Source organism: Falco naumanni, chromosome 5 (assembly GCF_017639655.2).
Source record: "Falco naumanni isolate bFalNau1 chromosome 5, bFalNau1.pat, whole genome shotgun sequence".
Classification (NCBI taxonomy): domain Eukaryota; kingdom Metazoa; phylum Chordata; class Aves; order Falconiformes; family Falconidae; genus Falco; species Falco naumanni.
This window is the reverse complement of record NC_054058.1, coordinates 32,035,262-32,057,674: the sequence shown is the minus strand read 5'-3', so window position 1 is coordinate 32,057,674 and position 22,413 is coordinate 32,035,262. Positions and strand designations below refer to the sequence as shown.

Here is a 22,413-nt window from a genome sequence, read left to right as displayed (position 1 = left end):
CACAGAAAACATTTCTTCCTCTTAAAACAGTGGGATATGGTGGCAATTTCTCAGGTCCCCCGAAATATTTGACTTCTACTTAGCCTGTAGCGTATATGAAATACAGAAAGCTTTTAACACATTAAAACCAGATTCAGGTTTATTTACTAAGCGCTACCTTTTAGTAACTGGCAGTCTTTGCATTCTACAAAGCACAGAGAAGCGCTTCCCAAATATCCATTAAGTGATTTCAATTAGACCACAGGGTCCCTCCCTCCTCTTTAATGGAGTAAGATGGAACTTACTTTGCAAGGGTCTCTTGTATGGTACACATCCCTTGAGTTTGCTATCTATCCTGTTCTCATTATACAGACTTGCGTTTGTACTCTTCCTGAATATGGGGATAAATTACACAGATGCTGCAAAAATTAGAATTCTGTTATTATTTACTTGCTGATGCCCAACTAAACGTAAAAATGGATATATTTAGAAATACTACAGAACTATTTAGGCTTAAATACGCAGACTTCTAAGATACCAACGGAGCTATGAGCATTGATGTTTCAAGGATTGGTGAAGTGTCCCAAGAACAGAAAAAACTTACCAAACAACTTCATTTAATGTGTTTAATTACCTACTTAGAAGCTGCCCTCAGTTTTTGTTATTAATACAATTCTGACAAAGAATTAGTGAAAGAGAAAGCAAATCATAGCAATCAAAAGTAACAGGATTTCTAGCAAATGTGCTGGTTTTGGTCTGATCAGACTGGGTGGCTGTTCCACATTGTGCCATCTCCCTTTCGCTCTTTTAGCAACTGAAATTCAGACAACTTCTACTTTTTGGAAAGCTTGTTCTCTTTGTTTTGTTCTAATTCCTGTTTAAGATATGTCTTTTATATCATGGAAGTTATTTCTCTCCAATAATTCAGGAATAGTTAGAAACAAACCAGACTAAAATTCAGTGAATATTTGGTGGCTTCAGGCCTTTCATCAAAAGTTCTCTTTTTACCAGTTTCTTATTAAACAACCAAGTTCCCAAACACCTACAAAATTAATTTTCTGGATCACTGTGTCTGAGCTATTCTTTTCAATAAATGAAGCCTGGCTTTCTGATCTTTGTCACTCCACTGACAGTTTTATTTGTGGTAGAGGAGTGTATGAAATTCTCCAGCTACCAGGAAGTCAGTGACTATGCACAGATCTGCACAATAGTGTTTGCATTCCTACTCCAGGGGGTAGAAATACTGCGTATATTACTCTCCCCTTTTCGGCTTCCTAGAGATCATTAATCACTGGGACATGACATCCACCCACTCATGCTCCCAGCCCCCTCCTGATATGCAAATTCAGAAGCAAAGGCCTATTTAGAGTTGCTGAATGCCTTGATTAAAACCTTGTTAGTGGGCAAAAATGGCACTCCCTCTAATATGTGGTGCTTTAAGCTGTTCATATTCAAACGTTAAGTAATGACATGACAGAACCACAATAATGACAACAATACCAGGTACTAAATTAGTTAAGATATTTTATAGGTAACTTCTACTCATTTATTAGAAAGAGTCACACTGACAATCAGTACATCACAGCTCAGGGCATGTATCCAGCACCTGATGCTCACAAAAAATAAATCCTCAACTTACACATTCAGAGCACAAGCATTCATACAATGTGCTTTAACAGGCTGCCCAAACCCTTCCATTTAAGCATCTTATATTCTGCAGATTTACAAACTTAGAGAAGTGCAAGTGATCAGCAATTCTAAGAAATATACTTATGCCTCCCTGATGCTTCATAAAGTTTATTCTGCATTCAACACTGCTTATATCTTATTCAATTTTTAACATTACTTTCATAATTGCCTTTCTGATAGGCTCCAGGTGGAAAGCAGAGCACGAAGTTGCACTTTACTCTCTGACTCACACCTCATCTCTAAAAATAAAGATTGCACGGTCAGAGTCCAGCACACTGAACAGCCCAAATGACGACACAGCCACATTTTTTTTAGCAATGCTATAGACTCCTAACACAAGCTTACTCATTCATTATTGAAGCTCCTACCAGGAATGAATGTTTTGCTTAACCAAGTACATCAGGGAACTGAAGTGGAGTCCTCTGATCCAAGCCCCTGATCCCTCTTAAGGGTTTGCAGGGGCATTACTTCTGACTATACCTTTTCTATTCCAGAGCTGGCTTGTGATGAATAGTCTTGGTGGAAGAACTTATTAAATTATTCAGCTCTTATTGCATCCTGTAGCACTCAAACACAAAACTCAGGTTCTGCAAATGGGCTGAATTACTTGAATCACAAAAGTAAAAAAACTGTGCAGTGCTCTTCTAGCATGTTAAAAACCACCCCGAGTTTGACATAAATCAAAACTGAATACTACATGCAGCAATCCTACATTTGCATTCTTTCTTCTATCAACTTGAACTAAACAAACTAGCTACAGTTAGCTAACAGGGAGAAAGTTGCTTTCCTAGCATTAACAGAAAGACCAATACAGTGCTATATTGAGTCTGATGGACAAGGGGAAACAACTGAAGCGACACAAGGCAGTGATAACCATCCTCATTTCTCTTCTGCTTCCCCCTCTCCAAATCATAGAGAGTCCTTGCCTTGACTTGGTGTCCCATAAGGTCCATGTGGGAAGCATCTTTACACAAAATACCCCTTCTGACTGAAAAACACAAAGACAGAAGTCACAGCAATACTACATGTTCTCCACAGCTGCCTACTTCTTTCTGTATGTAAAGCCCTTTTCAGATCTCATCAGCAAGTGTTTGCAAAAGCTAAAACCAAAAGGACCTGCATAATATGCATCCTTTTGCAATAGCACAAGATAATTAAATTTTACAGGGTGATTAGACTAGTCAGATTCCTGGACTAGTTTTCATGGGAAAAGCATCAGCTGCATAATCATATACCAGAATATCAGGCAGTCTTGCTGACTATGTACAAGCTTAAATGCTAAAGGTCAATCTCTGTCTTCTTGTAGTTGTTGAATTCATCCAAATCTGTTCAATTTTTCCAGCAGTGGGGAATGTATTCCCACTAGTCCCTCCCTTACAGGGAGGGTAAGAGTGCAAAACACCCACCATAAGGAGCAGCAAAGAGAAAATACTGTCTTTTAGGACACAGCACTAACTTTAGTCATGGCAACTACCGCAGCAGTATCCTAAATTATTCCAGACTGGTCTGCACCAACTGAGAAAGGCTCTGATGTAGGATTTTAGTGTTCACCTACTAAGACTGTTGATCTCTAAGACGTGTCCAAGATTTTAATCAAGTTCATTTAACACTTTCAAGATTGCTGGGTGTGAAAACCCATATCCTTCTTCCCAGAGACTGCTGGTTCAGAAGATCTTCAAAAGATCCTACATTAGATACACAGACATCTCTGAAGAAGAAAATGGCAACACTAATTTTCATTTTCGAGAGATAACACGGGATAGTGTTTGAAGCTACCATACTGTCAGGCCCTGTGAACAGCTGACCTACTTGCACAAAAATAAGGGTGTCACAGAAGAAAAAAAAAAAAAAAAAAAAAGAGTAACACTCCACAGAGTCACTTCACTATCTCACTAAAAATACTTTAAGTTTTGATTATTAGTTGCAAATACATAAACAGTTGCAGTTGGGTGCAGGACTGAGGAAAAAACCCCACAATACACCCAAAACTGCACAATGATTCACTCATCTTTGAAAAAAAAAAAATTATAGAACTAGTATTTGTACTTTTAATAAAGCGGCCTATAACTACTAGAGATAAAATATCTATTTGTTACTTCCATCCCAATCCATCAGGATCGCAAAAGTTACATACAAAACTCTCAAAATGCATCTATGCTTCTATGCAAAACAACAGAAGTTTTAGCCCATTTCAATTTGCTCTACCCCTGAAATTCCCGTATGTATTTTCATCCTGTTACACTCACACACACAAAAATTTCAAAAAGGTCAGCTTCACTAATATTGATCAAAAATAACAATCTTGCCAGCCACTTTCTCTCTGGAACAGCATACATGCCTAAACAGTATTTCAGCAAACAGCTTTCATCAAAAAGATTAAGAATATTTTACTCAAAATTAACAGCTTTTATTGTTTCTCAGATTTCCACTTTCGATTTTAGGCAAAGTTTTTTTTCCCCTATTTTTTAAAAAATTAAATAACCTTTTAAAATAGATTGGTGCTGCAATTCTACCAACCTGTGCAACTCTTCAGTTTTGTCTTCAGTAGGGCCCGTGGTTAATAAGCAGTGTCGAAGGATGGCAGCCATGTAACGAAATTGATGAGATTCATTCTATATAAATATAAATTATGGAGATATTTTTTCATTTTGAAGATTGCAAGTGGGGGTTTCAGGTCACTAGAATAATAAAAATTAAAGATGAAAAATACCTATTAGATCATAACATCCATCCCTATCAATAAAAGGACTGTACCTTAAGAGTTCACTGAATGCTTAATGCAACGTAACTGTCATATGCTGGCCTTCTACCTAGGCCTTGGAAAAGTCGCTGGGGACTTTTTCCCAGTTAAATGAGTGCTCACTCCCAGAAAACCCCATTACAAGCATTTGCTCAATTCCATACCACTATTCCTAATATACCACTACCTCCCGTCCTGTACTTATACCCAGCCGCCTCTTCATCCATTTAAATTATGTATGTTCTTCATTTAATTTGCCTCTTCCTAATTTAGACCTTTTGCTGCCAACGGTTTCATTCCCCCACCCAGTCTGTTTCTTTTTCTAATTCACTTGCTTCTGTTCCCTTGATACCTTTTCTCCATTTCATTAATAACTTCTCTACTTTCAACAACCTTATTTGCCCTACTTTTGCTCTCTCCAAGCAATTTCACCTTCCAGTCTCCCACCAGACAGCAGCCACACAAAAGTACACCAGTAACTGCAATCATTTAACTGTGTGTATCATTGTCCTCGTCCTTTTTCATTAGCTCTTCTTGGCATCCATCATATGTTCTGGTGTGTTTGACCTAGCACAAAGGCCCAATGCATCTTTTGTAACATCAGCATCCAAATGTGCCAACTGCACCACCTGCGGCTCTTGTCTGGCTTTGCTACTTTGAAACCACCTCCAGTCATTAAATACTGGTGTTTCAAATGGTTCTCTCCCCCTTAGGATGGATCTCATTAAGTTTTCTACCCACATAGCTAACCTCTCTGCTCTCCTTTTATTTTCCATCCTGTCTACTGTTTGTAATCTCTGCAAATTCTGCATCTTCAGCCCACTTAATTAACATGCTGTTTACTGTTCTTACAGATCATTAATATTTCCACAGGGATACTTGCTAAGCAGAATGTCACCTAACATATCTGCCTTACAGTTTACACTTAGGAAAGAACTCCTTAATAAAGGTTCCTTGCTTTTAGGAACTTTTACTGAAGAGTTATCTCAAAACACAAAATAAGCTTCTCCCACCCCAAGACGTCTTAAACGCTTATCCAAAAATAAAATAAAATAATAATAATAAAAAAAAAACCAACAAAAAATCACCACCACCACCACCCAAAAAAATAGTTACTAACACCAGAATTTCCTCCAATCTGAAGGAAATTTTCCTGGGATGAAGCCTCCCTCATTCCACAGACAACAGCCACAAGAAACTTCATCAGGTAACACCACAACTGTGTGCCACCTCTCACCTGGCCTTCTGCAGTAAACTGGACTTTTCATCTCTCAAGATTCCCAGTATTTTGTAAGAGTATACTAACTTCAAGATCGAGATTTTAAGAGCTTACTTCTCAGGAGGTAAACATGTAATATAGCATCACTTTCCAACTTAACACCTGACATTATTTCCTCCACACAGAAGAATTTAATCACAAAGATGGTAATTTTCAAACTCTGAACTAGCAAACATTCATGTAATTGTGTTACATGCTTGGCTGAGTAATTTTTCTCCACTCAAGTTTTTACCTCCAAAACAATCATTTACCTATATAAAGAACTTACTTTGACAAAATTATTTTTCTATAAAGGTCTAAGTCAGGAATATAAATGAGAGAAAAGTCCCCCACTTCCTTTACACTTCCTTGAAATTCAAAGTATTAGCTTCTCTGATTCTTTCTCCCCAGTCACTCAATTTTAAATGTCAGGATTTCTTACTTAGCATTTCCTTGAGACATTAAAACAAAGAATAAGCTTCAGACCTTTCTGAAGTTTTACATTCTTTTATGAGTAAAGTCTTACTTGCTGTTTAGTTCAATGCACTTAGGTGAATAACTGTCAATTTTAACTACTATAAACTTCTGCTTAGCTTTATATGCTACATGTTTACAATGCCCAGTGAAAAGTTAACAACACTGTTTCAGACATAACATGATGTGGCCTAAAAATGAAGATTCCCTATATAATACTGTTACTGTGGCACAGACCTGGGTTATTCAACAAAAGTTATCATTTCTGTTTATATATTTAGAGATGCAACACATAGGAAGCACATTTACCCAAGGAAAAAAAAAAAAAAAGATGTGGTGTTAAAATGAAAAAACAAGATAAATCTTATTTACAAGACCTAACAATGACAGTGCATTTTGTTCTCATACTTGACTTAAAAGGTCTCATTTCAGTCCCAACCTGGTGCCTGGAGGATGGGAGATAAAGATATTAAAAACAATACCACCCCTTCCCTCAGTTATTTGTTAAAAATTCGAGTTGATGTGCTTATCATCATGCCCAGAAAAACAGAAGAAAACTAGGGAGACTTCTCAACTCTAATTACTATCCCATTGCTGTAGTCCACAATCTCCAGAGATGTAAACATCTGATACACATTAAAAAGTTTTTCCTAACCAGCTAATTATTACTGAACAGCATTTGTTTTGTTTTGGAAATCTAAGACTCTGATGAAATAGTCATCTTTGCATTTTTTATCTGAAAACATATATCTCTAACTCACATTATATAATCCAAGCTATTCTCCCAGCATATGTATACACATGCAAAAAACCCATATAGATTAAATTTTTTGCCCGAGTAGTAACAAGAACAAAAAAGTTGTTTTGGTATTCAAAGCACTGAACATCAAAGCATTAAAATAATCATAACCATTAAACACGACAGCCTCTTGAAAGGCCAAGATCATCAATACATGACAGAATCAGAATTCAGACACACAAATTTTCTCAGACTGATTCTGCACATAAATTATGATGCAAAATTTCAAGACAACCTTAGCTGTTATTTTGAAAAATGCAATCATCTTCAATCAAAATTAAAGCAGCAGCAGTTGCTCTGGGGCTTGGACAATAACTGCCTCATGTTAAGGAGAGAGAACCTGCTCGTTCTGTCTCTGGCAGGCTAAACAAAACCAATTTAAAATACACTTTAGCTAAGCCTTACCTCGCTGTGGACATTCCAACTGTCAAGCGTTACATTAAAAAGAGCCTTTAGTGCCTCAATGGCACAATCTGTCTCTTGCAAAGATAGAGGGGGCCTGCCACGATCTTCTGCTGCTTTATATTCTTCCATCCATCTTATACTCAGGGAACTTTCCAAAGCCCGAGTCAAAACTTGCACACCTTGTAGTTCCCGACGCAACTGTGATCTAATATCCGTGTGCAGAAGTGACAAGAGGAAGAGGAGACGCAAATCAAAGCATTTAATGTCATCAACAAACTGTTGGTCCTTGCATTTCTCCAGAAGACTACAGAGCATAGCTGCAAGATTCAGTTCCAAACTGAGCTTCTGTGCAACAGCACTATTAAAAATTATGTTACAGAGGCATTTTAAAGCTTCTACTATAACAGGAAATTCAGACACTCTCTCCAAAGGATCTTCCACACTGTCCAGCTTTGCTAGCCTCATAAGGATCTGCATGTTCCTCTTCGTGGTTACAGGCACTAAAACCTTCTTGTCCCTGGAGAGAATCCGGAGGGCCTCCAGGCAGGCAACTTGACATGACGTTTTTGTGTCCTTTTCAAGGATGTTTAGAATTCCTTCACACAGTTTCTATGCAAACACAAACAAACAAAAAAGGAACAGTTTTAGCATCAAAATATTGGTGGCATAGGAAACTACTTTTGCTAAGCTTCCATATAGCTTTTGAGTTTTCAGCTGACTTGACAGACTAGGTTGTCTGTATTAGCTCTTCAGAATATGAACTACTGCAAAAGACCTCCAGTGATCATCAAAAGCAGTTTTCCTTACGGATACAATCCAAATCCATCAACAATATTGGCAAAAGCATTAAGCCAAGATGTCAGATGCTATCCACCACTGCCAGTTACAAAGTTTTCTCAGTGCCAGGACTAAAAACTTGAGTAGCCAGAGTAGCAAGGCTAGAGAGAAGTTTTAAAAATACATCAAAATATAACAATGACACCTACAGTACCTGCAGAATTACAAGGTGAGGTTGTTTCTGTCAGGAGACTGGGAAAAAAGAAACCAAACTAAAATAACTGCTGTTCAACACACAAGTATTAGTACACTCCATGTTCGGTAACACCTGTAATGTGTGTTGCCACTTCGATCTAACCCATGGACTTCTCCCATCCTCAGTAAGATTCTTAGAAATGTTACCTCTGACACTGGAACATAACGCAATTTTATTGGAAGACTCCAGCTGTACTAGATTTGCCAAACCAGCAAAACTGCTGCTTTGGCAACACAGATTGAAGTTTAATACCGACATGACTGCTGGGGCAAACATTAATCATGTAAACTCAGCATAAGGAAACACAACACTCCAAGAATCTGCTGGTCAGAACAGTAACATCTGAATTATAGAAGAATTACCTTTTATAAGACAGGAATGGACAATCAGATGATCAATCAAAAGGGAGAAAAGACAGGACAGAAAAGATTGCTTAATGAGGGAGGACTACATAGGGGTTTTATGCGTTAAGCTCAGGACAACATGAGTAGTCGTGGCTATCAGAGCCAGAAGTATAGTTACGAAGAAGTTCCCAAGTAAGTGGCAACACAAACTGCATTGTACCTCACAGGACACATTCTCTACCCGCTTCTCACTCCCTAAGCTTTGTGTCTTGACCATTGACACAAATAAATTACCAAAGAAGCCAGCGTAGCAACTAAACTGAATAGCACTAGTGCAGAAGTCCGCTTAGGACCTGAAATTCATATAATGGTCTCAGGCAGTACATGCCAATAAGAAAGTGATAAAAACAAGCATAGAAATTCTAGCAAAGTAAAAATAGTTCTTGAGGAACGGTCTCTACAGTTGCAGCCTTCACCACCACAACAAAAAGGCAGGGAGCACAGCAGCCCATCACCCTGACCCGAAGTTCAAAACAGAAGTTCCACTTGGGACATCCAAGCAAATTTCATTACTGTGATCACTGACAATTAAAGCCAGAAAAATAATAAATAAAAAAAAGATCTAAGTCTAAAGCAAATCTAGAACAGACACTCCAGAAGAATAAGGGAGAAAACACAAATCTTCAACAATGTTAAAAGACAATCTGCAAACAAAGTCAGACAGTAGGGATTCATAATATGATTTCTAGTATGCTTCTCCCGCGGTGAAGCCCACCCAAAAGCACCACCCAGAGAATGAAGACCATGACTCCATCTCCACAGCTCTCACTAGATTAAACCAGTAAGACCCTGAAAACAAGGAGTGAGCTCCACCCCTTACTATCACCCAGGCAACATGAGAAATCTTTGTCAGAATACTATAGGCACTGCAACAGCATAAAACTCACATTTGACCATCTGTACAGGCACAAAGGTACTTACGGTGGGGATTTCATAGACAAGTATCTGGAAAAAAGACACTTAAATACAGAGTTTTCAGAGTTCTTCAACATTAATCTAAGGCTCCTCCCACAGATCTGTACAACCCCCTGACTTAAGCATAGTAAGATAGACCTGCACTAAATGTTTCCAAAGGTGGCATCTTTCAAGTGTTTGTTAAAAATTGCCTAGGAAACAAAAAATGACCAGTCTAGATCCACAGTCAAATTATCTGGTCACAGCTCAATTCCTTACAAGAATTTTGCTCCTATTGTTAAGAGAGTTTTCCATACAATTAACTTTGCTTTGCAAGCTGAAGCAACAGTTGTGAAGCCTGGTTTTGAGGACTAACACAGTTACTCCTGTATGGAGTCTGAACAGACAGTTCAGAGAACTCCAAGCAAAGGCCCATTTATTCTGTTCCCTGTTCAAGCACATTTTTATTAGAGTTACAGTCTTCCTCGTTGATATCAGCTGCAATCAGGTGGTCTGTAATCATTTACTCAAGTTCAACAACTGGTTCACCAACACAACTCTCCTTCTCGTTGGGAACTATGTAGCAGTACCATATTAACGGCACAAGAAGCCAAATTATTAGTCTTCCCCAAATAAAGATGCTGAATGAACACTTCAAAGACATAGTGGGTCAGACTGCCTGCCTTACCAGTAAATAAATACAGCACAAAACCATATCTGACTTTTTGTTAACAGTACTGAATTTTTTTTCTAGGACTTTAAATACCAAGGATCACTTCATGAAGTATCTGATCCAATCAATACTCGCTGAAATTAAGGGGAGCTTCCACTCATTTTTGTTAGCAGAGCCCATATACATCTTCCATCTGGTGCTCCAGTCTTTAATCTCAGTTGGATAAAACCTGAATGCTCATTTGACTACATAGAAATCAATCCTCCCAAATTCAGACCGATTCCCTCTCCGCCCCCATAAGTTGCACCCACCTGCTGCTATGGAAGCATCACTGCAAAATGTCAAAAGCACTGCAGGGGACATCCCAAAGGGCACCAAACTCCCACTGACTTGCCATAGGAGGTGGAAGCCTAACCCTCCCTCCATACATTTGAAAACTACCTTTGCAATTTAATTAAAAATAAAAAAAATCACCTCATGGCTTCAAATCTTAGTGAAATGCAGTTAACAGAAGATTCTTAACTCTCAATAGCTGTACTAACGATAGATACTAAACAGAACACAAGTATTTTTTTAAGATTTAGCAACTTACAAGTTTAAAAAACCAAACCATTGGTGTGCTTGTAAGGTACTTAATTTCCTACATGTTCCTGAAGCCTTGGCTGCATAAAAGATTTCACAATATAAGGAAGGCTGGAGTTTATTTTTAAAAGCATTAATTATACAGTCTTATGCATATTAGATTAACAACTAATCCACCATAAACTTAAGAATAAGGTACTAAGGTTCCTAGCCATTACAGCAAAATACAATTTTTTTAAGAATTAAGACTCACAAAAGTGAAAAACACGCAGGAACTACTGACAAAGTTCTCTGGAGTTAGACCCTGGTGAGCCAGCAATAGTGATTTTAAAGGAAGCAGCACTGAGTTATGGTACCACCACTTGCAAACTTGCTGAAGTCTGTGACAGTGAACCACTGCTGGCCAACCTGAAGTGTCAATAGGAGCATCTGATTATAGCTGAAGAGCTATCCACGGAAAATTGCAAAGCAAGGAAACAGAATTCATTCTATTAGGAAATTGCCTTGGAGATAACTAAAACAAAATGCCATACAGCACATTTTCTGCTTTCTCCTTGATGGTGTGAGAGAAGTGATGCACAGAGAGAAGAGACACACTAAAGGATATGACTATAAAAGCATTATTACCCTTTCCATTTTCTTTAGGTGGTGCTTTTTCTACTGTCCTGTAGGCCATTAGCATGGCATAAACTAAAGGGCACAGATGTTACTTATTCAGTTGGAAATGAAAGCAAGTGAAAGAATTTGGGCAGCAAGGTACCTCCCCACTCACAGAACGTACGATTATTGTCCTAATTTCACAGTTTTACTGCTATCCCCTATATTGCTGTATGAGTTTAACATTTTTTTAGTTCTATCCTTTCAACATTCAGAAGGGAGTTTGACTTTCATCAGTTGTGCAACAAGCAAGATGTGGCTTTCATATATTTTTCCACAGAACCAAGGTAGATTCTAGCCTTTTTAAACTTTTTTTAAAAATTATAAAATACATTCATATCTCTGAAATTCAAGAATTCTCAGCTTTCAGGCCAATAGTAAGGTGAGCAATACTCACCATTCCTTTTGTCTATACTGTAGTGTGAGTAATGGCAAAACATTGTAAAATTTTATTGCATGTTAAAACAGAAAGCCCAGAAACACCCATTTGTCATCTTGTCTTGACAAGTAAAACATTAATCCACTTTAGTCTTTTATCCCGATAGCATAAATGCTTGATGCTAAGAAGCAATACAGTCCTATAGAAAAAAAGCAATATCCTGAGATACCAGAGACCTGTGTTTTCTTCCTTGCTCAGCCACACATTTTTTGGGTGGCTTTGGGCAAAAAGGTACCATCTCTACTTCCATTTTCTTTCGCCATCTTTGTTTACAGGCTGCTTAGACTGGTCGGGGGATGCACGAGGAAGGAGAGAGGAGCACTCTAAGTGCTTATTAGCAGGTGCTTGTATTTCCCAGGCTCAACCTCAGCTGGGGGTACTAGGTGTTTGTGAAAAACAGGGTACTTCATGACCTTGCTCTATGGGGATGCCTGCACGTAAGGTCCTTTTCCACCTCCTCTCTTTGTGTTTGAAGATGTTTAGAAAGCACACTTGACCTATATTCACTTTTTTCAATTCACAGACCACTAAACTTTGGCTATGTTATGTCAGCGGAATTTACTGTAGCTTCTCAACACCAGAGTAATAAATGTCTTGGTGAGAAAAGGAGACAATTTCCCTTTATTTGCTTCTCCTTCTTCAGCAAATGATTCTCTTTACTTATATAGGCCTCTGAATTAGACCAGGAACAAGAGAATATAGCCTCCACTCAGCAAGTATTCAAATCCAAGCAAACACCACTGCTTTACTGAACACAGCATTTAATCTGGACACAGATTATTCAGTGCTAGAGAAGCTGCAATTCAAAGGTGAACAACAAAAGTTCTGCTAAACATTACAGAAATAGTGTACATACTTTACTTTTCTGCATCTTTATTTTTGAATTATGCCATAGATGCTGTAAGTACCAGAAGAGGTATGTTTCTTAGCAAACAAGCTTGAATTAAAGCAAGAGGAAAAACCACAACCTGTTGTCAAATTGACTTGGAAATACATATTGTTCCCCTTTTCCACTGTCTCCAGTGACAGAGCATATTAGTAATAAAATTGCCAAAAAAAGTCAATCAAGAACAGAAATCCTACAACGGCAGAACAAGAGTGGTGTGCTTGGTTTTGTATCACCTTTGCTCATTTCTCAAGATCAATGTTCTTTGTATATTTCTAGGCATAAATACATCCATCTTGACTAATAGCAAGTGATAGCAACATACAGGAAGCTATACGAGTACGTCAGACTGAAGAAATTCTTACTACACATGTTAGGCTTAACTTAAGCAAAGATCAAGCTTTTTAAAGAATGGTCCACAAAAATCAAATGAGTCCTTCCCACTCTAATAGCTGGGAAAGAAAAGTCACAGGCCCAACAGTGAGTGCTTGCTTACTCTTTTAGCATGGATGAACCAGAAGCCACCATGTCTTTGGCTTCATTAGGTATTATGTGCCAGAGCACATTTATTTAGGAGAATGGGAACATCGTAAGTGGTATCAGGTCATACTTTCCTTCTCATGTACTGGCTTAAGTCGCTCTAGTTCACTTTGTCTTCTGACCCATGTTTTTCATTATTTTCAAATTTCAATTTTAATTAAATTGTCTCTAGGGGTTCAAGAGAAGTACGTTCTTAATTTAATTCAACCTAGTTCTGCAGCTGTTCAGTGGTGAGAATGGTTAATGAAATCAGCTGTAGTGCCAAATACAAAGTTCACAAGGAACTGTATTTCCCCCAAAAGGTTGTATAGGTCTGCTATTGTTTACCCCATCTATATTGCTATCTATTCCTCAAACTTACCTTTACTTTACTACAAACATGAAGATTCAGAGCAGACTCTACCCAGTTTTCAGGGAGATGAAAGGAACATTAGCAGTAACCACAATAAGCTGCACATGAATTTTTACAACTCCCAAGTTTCAGTGGCTCTCAAAATTATTTAGAAGCTTCTCTTAAAACGCAAGTTCCTCTCCATCTCATATAAGGCAAAATTAAGCATTTTACGTGTTTCTTCTATTTTCAGTAGACTATGCAAATCAATGTTGCAGGAAACCAAAGCAAAACTATGTTTTGGCAAGTCAGCGATAACAGATTCCAGGAGCAAAGAGGCATAACTTGGAATTGCTGAATAAGAATGTTGGCTGATCATTACTGCTAACAGGACCAGCATTAAAAGAATAAAATAATTGTTTCAATCTGCTATGAAGTTTTAGAGTTAAGCATCCAATGCAGTACGAAAGTAAGCCCAAAAGTACTTGAAATGTTAGTTCAAGCTTTCATTTTCTCTGGAAGTCAAGAGAACATTTATATAACATTTACAATCAACTGTGTTGAATAATGGGACAATTAGATAACCTCCTCTGAAAAGGCCACGCTCAGTTTTTGTCTAGTCTTTGTGGACAGATAAGGGCAGAGAGGGAAGGTGTACACTTGTATTCCTTGAGGTTTCAGCCTGCTCCACTTCAAAACCTCATTGTTCATCCCCCTCAACAGCAGGAGGTCAGCCTGTTTGGTAGAAGCCTGCCAGCTCTAACACGGCAGAAGTTCAAGTCACAGGTTTGAACACGTGAGAGCTTAGGCTAGATGGGCACTCTTGCAGGTAAGGTGAAGAACATGCTCAGTAATCCACGTTGTCAGAACCAGTAGAATAAACACCTGTTTCAGAGTCAAAGAAAGGTGAAATTCTGCATAGCTGCACTCTCAGCAGCCCTCCTTGACCTCTCCACTGAACAGGGAGAGGGAGAAGCTTTTATGAAGTCTGTAACCCAGCAGTGAAAGAAGGGTGTTAATAGGACAAATGGGTCTCACTGGCTTGACATAAATCTTAAGAGATGTAAAAACTGAAAAATGTTGGATGGGAGTGGGCAGAACCAGAGGGAATTAGAACAAATGCTTAGTATTAATGAAGAAGACTTAGTAACTTTTCTTCTCTTACAGACCGGTACTCCCTTAAGGGGTTTCAATAAAGTTAGAACAATTAACAACAACAATTAATGCTAAGATACCACATACTGTGCCCACAGGAGTGCTTGAGCTTGATATTTTTACAGGACACTAACAGACTATAAAAGCTTGTAACAAAGTCACTATAAGGAGAAAAATTCTGCACCTTTGTGGCTGCAGGAACCTCCAGACCTCCCAGAAGTGTCACAGTGTCAACAGCACTAGCCAGTAACAAGATTTTTCTGAGACTTAGACCATGACAGCATCTTGTTGCATCAACATACTTTACTGCTTCCATCCTTCCAAAGTTCAAATATGGTACAGTGCACAGCCTTAAGGAATCTCCACACATCATGAATTTAATTTGGAAAGTCCCACAATACATTTGATATGATTCACCATCAGCTATTTCAACACCTTTAAAACATTTGGCAATGTGGGGGGACAATGCTGTTTGGTGATTTTCTTCATACTAAAGGAGGCCTTGAATTTTAGATCCATTATGTTCAAATTGAACCTGAACAATAAATCAAGAAAAATGAACTCAGACTTCAAATTACAGGACTGAACGAACACACTAAGCTGGAGCCAGTAGAGTAGAAACCAGGTAAGTACTACAAAAAGTGAAGCAGACAAAATGTAAGGAGTTGAAAAGGAAATATGGCAATCACGAAGACCCTGCCATTTCAGTTAAGAACATGGCTGGTGAGTAATATTCTTACATTTGGCTGCTGCTTCCTTTTTTACCCCCCTTTCTCCCCCAAACTCAGCATCTTCATCCAATTTAATAAGTCAGTTTTGGTTCCTCTCTTGGTCTTTTCCTGTTTTATCACCTAGGCAAACGGTGCTGTAGCTCCTTCCAGTTGTGGAATGCTGTGGCTAACTAGGGAACCAGTACTGACAGACATTTTCAGGACACAAAGAGTGCTGTGATTTTCTTACCATTTTAAGTCTCTAAACAGCACAAATGCGTTGCTGCTACAGAAGCAGGATTCTGACCTCTCAAGGTACAAATAATGGAGAACAAAGCTGTTAAATAATAAGAAAATGGTTCTAAAAAAAAAAATATCTTCCTTTTTGTATTGGGACATGTGAGGCTTGAGCTGAAGTGCCCACTGTGCCACATCAAGAAGGACACACTATGCCCAACACCTCTCTCCAAGGCGACTGCCCAGTCAAGTTATCAGATATTCATTTTCTGGAGTTGATTCCAGCACAGACCTAAAGAACCAACTGTTTGTGTGAACCATGCCAAGCTGCTGGAAGTGTTTTGTCCCAGCAAAACACCACGAAGAACTTCTTGGCTGGCTGAGACAAACAGAGCTGATTAAGCTCCTCCGAAGCAACCACACTGCCTTAATTTCAGCTGCTATCCCAGAACATATTTACCTCTGGCTGGCAATTTCTGTACTGTTTACACACACAAACTGAAAACAGGCTTTCAGAAATTCTTATTTTTTTATCAGAATATGACGTTAAGAAGGAATGGCACCAGCTTGATCTGCCTGGTATCTGAGTAGACCTTACATTACAACGCAGGTTGCCAACTGATAAATATCAGTATATATTTATATAGCACCCATCCTATAGGCCAATACAAACACATGCATCATTAAACAAAACAAGGACAAGTAATAGCTCACATTACAATCTTCTGCTTTTTATTATCCTGTGATGTATTAAAGTCCTGTGGCTATGTCCAGATAGACCTGCTTGATAGCATTACCTCTCTTCCTGCCTTCTAGGGGACACAACCTACTTTCCTCCTGGAGTTCAGTCAAACTCACTGTTGATTCAGTTCACAGCCTCAAGCATCATAATTTCATAGCCATATTACGGCAGAACAACTGCTGCTGTCCTGTTTACCCAGCTTCTACAGTCAAGCCAGAGTTTTGACCTTCCTGTCTTTTCTATTTTACAGCATGGCACTGCTACATATGGGTTCTCCTCTCCCCAGGCTAGAAAAGTGTAAAGCACAATTACGCCTATGTTACAATACAATTACACTACAGAAACAACCTTGCTATAATTCTAAGGCCATGGCTGAAGCCATGTGGTGAGGCAGAGGAAAAGAACTTGCATTGCTATTGTTGATCTTTTAGTTGCACTCTTGCATAGACGTGAACGACTTACAACAAAGTCTGTAAGACTTGCTGGAGTAAATAACTAAAAGCAAATTTACTCCTAGGCATGAACAAATCCAATATGCCACAAGAGACTGGTAAGAATTATAGATTGCATTCATCAAGTTATATGGCAAGTTTCCAATGTTTCTCTGTATTTGCTCCCATAGCTGAACTTCAAGTCTACTACATGACTTCATTATGGATTGTGACTCTGTCTAAAATCTTTCACTGCAATCATTCTAAGCTAATAGCAGCAGAACTACAAATACTATCCACTCAAGTGTATTTTAGTATTACTAAATTAGAAACTGAACTCATTTCTGAATTAGCATGAAGCTACATCATGCAGTCTTCGAGCAACCTCCATTAATTTTGGTGATAACTTCAGTAGTTTGCTCTCACCAAAAGTGTGTACTATTTTACCTTTCAATTGAAAGCATTTTTATTTTTTACCTTAACTGATGACAGGAGAGTGCTCAATGTTTTACAGATACTAAGGATATCGAGCATATGCAGTTGAGTATCTGTTAAAAAAAACACAGCAACAAACCAAAACCAACCACACAGAGAAAATCCTACACACCTCCACTCTCCCAACACTCATTGTCTTTGCTCAGCATTAGCCAACTTGGCTTCTATTATCCTTCCCTATGTTCTCAGGTACCTAGCATTCAGTTTTCCAGACTAGACACTTCCTCATTCTCAATGTAAAAAGAAGGAGAAAGGATGGGGAGGGAAGAGAGGGAAGAACACAAACACAATGGAAAAAACAAAACAAGATCCCATTTGAGTTCTCCTATAAATCAAAAAGGACATACACAGTCCACCACCACATCACCGAACATCAGCTTCAAACAAAATCATAGACAAAGCCAAGGTAAGAGGTCTTTGAGTCATCCATGTAATAAGGAATTGTAACTCAAGATTACAGTACACATAACTGATGATTTTGCAAATGCAAAGGATGGAGAGACTTACCATCCCACCCATTTATATCAGAAAGACTTAATACCTGAAAACATTTAGAATTTGCAAAATCAATTTTTTGTGTGTCCAATTTAAGACAAGCTATCCTTGCAGGAATCTTGCAAGAACCTTTCTGCAAGAAAAAAAACTTCAAGCTTGAAATCAGAAATAGCAGAAACATGCAGCCTCATTCACTAATGAACACTTTCTGAATAAATATACAAATCAGCCCAAAAACTAGTTAGAGAAAAGAACAGCGGGGTCTTGCCATTACATATTACACCATAAAAATAACAACAGGAAGAAAAAGAAATCTATGTCCAAGCTTTAAATGCAAGGCTGTGGATGGGTCTAAAGGGACCTGTTCAGCCCCAACACACCTGTACAGCTCCATTCTATAACACAGAAACATTTTCCATGTTTGGAACCTGACATGCACAGTACACATTCTGCTGATTACAGCTACCTTCAGATTAACAGGCTTCTGTACCTCTGTCTCTCCTACAGCTCCATAGCTTTCTTCTGTACTTATCCCTTCAGCTCAATCTCCAATATTCTTTAAGTATTAACACAGACAAGAAATACATCTCTAATATTGCTACCTGCTGAGGAGAAAAATGGAAAAACGTATTGCAAAATTTTTAGATTAAAAGCAAGTATCAATACTCAGTATATACAAAAGAATATCTTTATTCCTCCATCCCATCTCAAAACCTGTACCCAACAAAATTATTTATGGGCTTTTCTGTTACTACTTTTATTCAAGACAGGTGTTTATATTTGAGGAATTTGCTTTTCTCTTTCAGAAAAAAAGGGGAATGGTAGGTGTCATGTCTTTGCACTGAAGAAACAAGAATTAATGCAGAACTTTATAATCACTACTTGCACCATTTCACAATGGCAGCTAAGTTAAGATAATACTTTTCCCTTTCTATACTTCTAACCAGAGTAGGTACGCAGCTCAATAGCCTATTTTACTCACCTTTCTTTTGTCTTCATCTTCTGGATCAAATCTGAAAATGGTCCTATTCTGTAAAAACAAAAAAAAAAAACAAAAAAAAAAAAGAAAAAGAAAAGTTTGCATTTTTTACATGAACATCAGCTACCAAGTATGTAACACCCGCAAAACCATTGCAAAATTTGACAAGTCTGGTTAAAACCAGCCTCAGATAACGAGGCCATAACCATGTTAACTGATGACCAAGTATGTAACACCCGCAAAACCATTGCAAAATTTTAAAAGTCTGGTTAAAACCAGCCTCAGATAACGAGGCCATAACCATGTTAACTGATGTCCTTTTCCCATTCTACCCAACTGCAAGAGCTTCAGTAAGTGGCTCCAACTAACACTTTCACAATTACTACTGGTGCAGAGCAAGCCTTTATCTGTGAGCTGTGTTTCCGATGAGAGTTAACAACCTCATGCACAGCACTTCACAGAGTGAAAAACATTAGCTATAGCCTTGTGTTTACAAATATCTTATTACTCAGATTATTCGCCAAGCACTTCTTGTTTACAGGCTTCTGAATGCACTAAGCCTAAAGTGTCCCAAACCAGAACAACTGTACTACAAACCTGCCCAGAAAACAAGTAGCACAAATCAAGTAAGTCTTACTACAAAACCTACCAGTTTTCATATTGTGGCAATTTCCAAAACACACTGTCTGGTACAGCTGAACATGAGATAGACATGGTCTAACAATGAGTACTTATTTCCTGTTAAACACTTCAAATAGTAATTGAGTCTAGTTCCACGTTAGTACCCTGAAGTATGTTATTAGTGAAAAATTACTCATATGGCACAAAGTTTATTCTGCCAGTCAAAGAAAGCAGTAATACCAGACAGTTATTTTAAGGACATTTTAAAACTTCCCAGCTAAATGAGTAAGCATGAAGAACTGCTTCTAAAAAAATAAAATTATCAATTTTTATTACTTCTAATATACAGCTTGCTACATCATGCAAGTGACTGAAAAACAAAAGTGACCCTCCATAGCACATTAGCAGGCCTCTTGCCTTTCATGACACAAGCTCACAATTACACTGAAAGGCCTTGGACTTTCAAGGTTTACCAATATCAGTTAGATCCTTGAGGATGGCAGGAAAGTAATTATTCTCCTTTCTCCTACAGGGCTCCCAATAACACTACTGAACAACGCAAGTTCAGCAAAATGCCAGCCAAAAGCAGGTGAATATTAAGTGATGACCAATTAACCAACAGAAGGCAATCTTTGCATTTGCACATTAACATTTTTGGAAATTTACAACAGAAATGTAGCAATAGTAAGTAGTGTAAATGCTGGAGGAACAGATTCAGAAGAATCACTGCAAATGGGACAGCACAAGGGAGCAAGAACAGACCTATTAATTACTGTCATTATAGTTATTCTATAGCCACCTGCACCTTCAAACTACACTTAATCCATCCTTTCTCTTCAACTAAAGCATATTTAAATTGTTATTTGGGGAAAAAACTAAGGAAACCTAAAGCACAGAAGAGGCATGGGCAAAGATCTGGGAGTATCCTGCCCACCCTTTGCTGGCCCACAGGCAATATAACTGAGTTAGTAACACACTCCACAGAAAGAGAGATGTAGGAAACATTAAGGCAAACTTCTTAACAAGAAACACAATAAAAGAAATGTCATATTGAGACAGTATTAAAAGAGTTCCATGCCAACTTCAAAAGAAGCATTTAGTTGCACACATAACTCCAAGACTCCATTCAAAGACCTGAAATGACAGAACAGAAACACCACTAGCTTTCACTCGGTCCTTGAGAATTCAACTTAAGCCTAAATAAATTCATCTGGGGAAGCTGCTGAGAAGGCATAAAATCCAGTACAGCAAAATTATGAAATGTTTGTCTGCACTTTTTGTCTGATAACATTTAACAAAAGGTTATTTTCCAGAGTCAGATCAGAAGATAAAAGGTTCCCTCAATCAGAATCCTTCCTCTATACCTTAGAGGTCTGCAAATTAAGAGAGATGTGTCTAATGAACTCCAGATCTATCAATCCTTCAGAAAAAGTGCCCTGCAGCTGCGTCAATCTCTGCATTTGAATTTCATGTGCACAAAGGCAACCTACGTATAGACTGTTGCTCAAGCTTCTTCTAGAGGCTCATCTGAGTGAAGATATCCGTTACTGCCATTGTTAAGACTTAAAAAATACTGCACATAAGACAGCAAACTTCAAGCCATGTCTTGGAGACCAAAGAATAAACTTCACCGGTCCACATTCATTTGGCTTTTCCCCTAATTAGAGCACTAGGAATCTTTAACTAAAAACCTCAATGTTTGTTCCTGTAACAGATTCCTAAATTTCGGCAGATAGTCAGTTCAACACAACTGCATTTAAATTACATCCAAAGCAAAACTCTCAGTACCACCAGTCACAGAAGTATCTATGCAAAGGACAGAGAGAAAACCTGATGGGTTGAGACGTGAGCTGTGCAAATAGACTATACTGCTCTACTAGAATCTAGGTATCAAAATGATCCTACCAGAGATGGGAAATAAATAAAACCCACCTAACTTCACTCCTGTTTCTACTTCCCAACATTACTGGGAAATCCCTTCACTTCTTGACTTAGCATACACATATCGTACCGCAATGGCAGTAGACACTAATTAAATTTACTCTTTAATACCTAACGGGTTGAGCTTCCACCGCTGACATAACCCTTACAGATGGCTACCCTTTTCCCTTTGCTGGGCCAGAATCAGGAACACCAGGCGAGGCCTGGCAGCCCATCTCACACAGGGCCCTCCCAGCGGAGAGCTGCTCCTCGGCTGCTGCCACGGCCGGTGCAGAGGCCTCTGCCCCCCGCACGGCAGCGAGACCCGGCGGCAGCGGCCTGCCCACCCAGGGCACCTCGGCCGGGTGAGCAGGCACACAGCCTGTTACTGCCCGGCCTCCTTCCCCAGGGATATGCAGGTTAGGAGGTTTCTGAGGCAAACTTACGCTGTGGAACAGCTCTTTCCACAGGCTGATCGCCGATAACCCGCTACGCTACACGTCTGGCACGTAAAGCAGAGGCCAGCCGGAAGGCGCGGGGGGCCCAAGCCTGGCGGCGGGCTTGATCTACCCGCCACACGGCTGGCTTGCGCTCCCGGCCAAGTCTGGCCTCCCCCGGCACTGCCCTCGCTCACCACCCCGGTACTGCTGCGCTGTTCCCTCCCCAACGCCTTCCCTCCCCAACGCCTCGTTACCTCCTCGTTGTACCGCGCCAGGACCCGCTCCACCGCCTCGGCGCTACCGCGCCCCTCCACGGCCTCCAGCACCGCGCCCAGCTCCATGCCCGCCGGCCGCCGCCCGCTCCTCCGCCGGCAGCAGCCGCCGCTCCGCCGCGCCCTGACCTCC

General features: G+C 39.2%; 1 protein-coding gene across 2 annotated transcripts in view; it reads right to left on the bottom strand.

Moving 5' to 3' along the window:
* The window catches only part of RIC8B (RIC8 guanine nucleotide exchange factor B), a 40,134-nt gene extending 17,721 nt beyond the window's left edge, over positions 1–22,413 (bottom strand). For both annotated transcript variants that reach the window (XR_005828020.1, XM_040595225.1), the window contains exons 1-4: positions 22,263–22,413; positions 19,031–19,078; positions 7,345–7,953; positions 4,186–4,280 (exon numbers count right to left, since the gene is read on the bottom strand). Coding sequence is in view for 1 of the 2 variants with exons in the window: in XM_040595225.1 (XP_040451159.1) it covers positions 4,186–4,280; positions 7,345–7,953; positions 19,031–19,078; positions 22,263–22,349 (839 nt within the window). In the remaining variant the exon portion in view is untranslated. The remainder of the gene's footprint in view (positions 1–4,185; positions 4,281–7,344; positions 7,954–19,030; positions 19,079–22,262) is intronic.